This window comes from Bidens hawaiensis, unplaced genomic scaffold (assembly GCF_021521415.1).
Source record: "Bidens hawaiensis isolate Kalapana, Puna unplaced genomic scaffold, B.hawaiensis_p1.1 tig00017673_1, whole genome shotgun sequence".
Classification (NCBI taxonomy): Eukaryota; Viridiplantae; Streptophyta; class Magnoliopsida; order Asterales; family Asteraceae; genus Bidens; species Bidens hawaiensis.
In genome coordinates this window covers 106,543-110,136 of record NW_027492669.1, presented here as the reverse complement: position 1 = coordinate 110,136, position 3,594 = coordinate 106,543, and the positions used below count along the sequence as shown (strand labels likewise).

The following is a 3,594-nucleotide window of genomic DNA, read 5'->3' as shown; positions in this document are numbered from 1 at the left end:
ACCTATCATATACACAAAGATTTAATTTCATGAAAGAAAAGGTTATATTCGTTAACGGTTTACGCACAAAACAACACAAAAACGGGATAAAACGCTATGTGTTTCGCAACACATCAATAATGAAATACATTGGAGAAAAGCAATGGAAGTCGAAATCGAGTCGATTGAAAGAAACAAGACATGGGGGTTAGTTGAAGCACCACCCAAAGTAAAACTAGTAGGTTTAAAGTGGGTCTATAAAATCAAAAGAGATGAAGTCGGGAAAATAACCAAGTACAAGGCCTGACTCGTAGCTAAGGGGTATGTTCAGAAATATGGGATCGATTTCGAAGAGGTGTTCGCGCCAGTGGCGAGAATTGAAACCGTTCGACTTTTACTCAATTTAGCAGCAAACCGAGGTTAGGAAGTGCATCACTTGGATGTGAAATCAGCGTTTCTTCATGGTGATTTGAAAGAAGAGGCGTACGTATTTCAACCAAATGGGTTCGTAAAGAAAGGTAAGAAAGAAAAGTGTACAAGTTGGCTAAAGATTTATATGGTCTACGCCAAGCACCAAGGGCGTGGAATACTAAACTAGACGGGTCGTTAAAGGAACTCGGTTTCACTCGATGTATCAAGAACAAGCCGTTTACAAAAGGTGCTCCGGTCAAAGGCTACTACTTGTTGGAGTTTATGTGGATGATTTGATGGTCACAGGTACAAATGTGCAAGAAATTTCAAATTTCAAAAGACAAATGAAGTCAAGGTTCGAGATGAGTGACCTCGGGTTGTTGCATTACTATCTCGAGATCGAAGTGAAAAGCGATCGTGGGATAACGTTAGCAAAGTGGTTACGCAACGAAGACCCTAAAAGAAGCAAATCTTGGGAGTGCAACTCGACTCAATTTCCTATGAAACCGGGCTTAAAGTTGTCGAAGGAAGATGAAAATCCGAAGGTAGATACGACCGTTTATAGACAGATAATCAGAAGCTTGCGGTATTTAACTCATACGAGACCCGATTTGAGCTACTCGGTTGGTTATGCAAGTCGGTTCATGCAATCACCAACTCAATCTCATGCTCAAGCGGTTAAATATATTCTCTGATATCTAAGAGGTACGCTATACTTTGGTATTACTTACTCGAGAGGCGGAAATAGTATGTTGCACGGGTATAGTGATATGCGGTGGATATGGATGATGGTCGGAGCACCTCAGGTCTAATTTTTTACTATGGTACATCACCGATATCATGGGTTTCTCAGAAACAAGGAACGATGACGTTATCATCATGTGAGGCTGAATTTATGGTAGCTACATCGGCTGCATGTCAAGCCTTATGGCTTTGGGGTTTGTTGTCAGAGATGACTGGAGAAAAAGGAGGAGATCGTGACGTTGAAGGTGGATAATTCATCGGCTATTGCCTTGATGAAGAACCCGATTTTTCACGGGAGAAGCAAGCACATCAACACACGGTACCATTTCATTCGAGAGTGCATTGAGAGAGAACAAATCAAGGTGGAGCATGTCAGTGGAGATTTACAAAGAGCAGACATCTTTACAAAAGCGTTGCCACGGTTGAAGTTTTAACGAGATGCGAAGCTTCATCGGTGTCACAAGATTAGGGGGTGATTGTTAGTGTAATCTTGCGTAAGTGCGGGGACCTAGTTGTCGTTCTTACAAACCTATGGGGTTTTTAAGTTAGTTTTTCTCCTATTCTTGTCTAACAAGTAATTGTATGGTTATAAATAGGGTTATTTGTAATCAAGTAATCACAACTTAATAATCAATACAATAAAGGTTTAGACTTGAATCTTACTGTCTTCATATGGAACCTCTATATATTTGTAGGTAGTTTGCTTAATTGTTTGTATAAGTAGACAACTCTCATGGGAGCTATGAGTTTAACCACCAACTATAAACTCACAAGGGGGCAGCAAGGTTTGAATACATCAAATCACTTTCATATATTATCCTTGTTTTTAATCCATGTATATGTCTAGAATAGGAATCTTACAACTCATTCAATAATCATATATTTTTTAATTCCCTCCATATGTTTTATATATCAAATCATTCCTCACGTTGGTGCTGAATGAATATAGGTCCGGTTAAGAAAAGTATAGTCAGTGACGGAGCCACATAGTGCCCACAGGGTTCAACCGAACCCCGTGTTTTTGATTTTATATATAACCTATTATATCGAATTAATGAGTGAACCTAGTATCATCTTAAAAAGATATTCAAACCGATTAATTAAGAAAAAAAATTAGTAATCTATATTTGTTTATCAAATATAAAGTTTTAAAATAACTATAAGAGTAAACATCGGTTTTTGTCCATGTGGTTTGTCTAAATATGCGGTTTTATACAATAGTTTCAAATTTGCGATTTTCGTCCATGTGGTTTCATTTCACATGCAGTTAAACCCGAATTCACTAACTCCGTTAAGTTTGATCGTTACACCCATCAGTGTGCCCCTCACATGAGGGGCAATTTTGTCATTTTTCTCCCCGAATAAACCACAGTCCTAATTCACAAGCCCCTCACGTGAAGCGTTGGGGTGTATTTGGAAAAAAAGGACAAAATTGTCCCTCACGTGAAGGGCACGCTAATGGGTTAAATGACCAAACTTAACAAGATTAGTGAATTCGGGTTTAATTGCAATGAAACCATAGGGACGAAAATCACAAATTTAGAACTATCTGACTAAAACCGCAGATTTAGACAAACCACAACGACGAAAACCGCAGTTCACTCTAACTATAAAATTACTAATAAACATTATAAATGAACTAACAATAACTCATATATAGATTAAAAACCCCAAAATTATTCATAAATGGACCAATAATAACCCGTTAACATTCTTAAACATGATACCTAAATAAAAATTAAATAAAAGTTGCGATTGAAAATGAGTTTTTTTTAAGTTGTGATTGAAGATGTTATGAGTCGTTTTCAAAACATGAAAGCACGTAGAGAACAATTATAATATATAATATCTTTTTTATTTAATATGACTTTCTTTTTTATTAAATGTTGATGATTTGCTTTTGTTATAATAGTGAATGAATTTTATTCATCTGGCCGACTTGACCTGACCCATCCGATTCCAAAAAGTTAACGCTGGAAAAAATCTTGCACATCTTCAAATATGTCATCTATCTTTTATTTTCTTTAATTCTTTTGGTTTCTATTTGTGTAAGGTAAGTCTAGACCACAATAAATTTTAAGTTCAATATTAAATATAAATTAAAACTGATAAATGCTCGTTACTTTTTTCATTTTCATTATTTTCATTTATAGGATTTATGACATGAGTTTAATTCTTATTAGACCGTCTGTAAATAATTATCTCATTTTCTTTTATATATTTAAAGAAAAACGTCTTTGAAATAAAAAAGGGTAGGATAACTTCACGACTTATTTAAGTATGTAAATTTAAACTATCTTGCTACTACTAGTAAGTGTGCTCGCACGTTGTGACGGAGATGCAATCGGATAGTTTACCTGTAAATATTACAAGTATTGTAGATACTTTAGTCAAAGCTATTTTTTTTTTAAATTTCTCAAAGCATCACATCCATCGAGAAAGCCCTTAAAAAGCATCTGC

At 35.7% G+C, this 3,594-nt stretch overlaps 1 protein-coding gene across 1 annotated transcript; it reads left to right on the top strand.

Annotated features, from left to right (window-relative positions):
* Window positions 1–608: 608 nt before the first annotated feature.
* Window positions 609–1,387, top strand: LOC143554415 (uncharacterized). The gene is made up of 2 exons (XM_077044177.1): window positions 609–935; window positions 1,244–1,387. The coding sequence occupies exons 1-2, from the start codon at window positions 609–611 to the stop codon at window positions 1,385–1,387; spliced, it is 471 nt and encodes a 156-aa protein (XP_076900292.1).
* The last annotated feature ends 2,207 nt before the right edge of the window (window positions 1,388–3,594 follow it).

Bases quoted from the DNA above. Each gene is read 5' to 3' on its own strand.
- LOC143554415 (XM_077044177.1), top strand. From the start codon at position 609: ATGTATCAAGAACAAGCCGTTTACAAAAGGTGCTCCGGTCAAAGGCTA. The intron at 936-1,243 runs GTAGATACGACC...TGGGTTTCTCAG, and splicing joins AGGAAGATGAAAATCCGAAG to AAACAAGGAACGATGACGTT.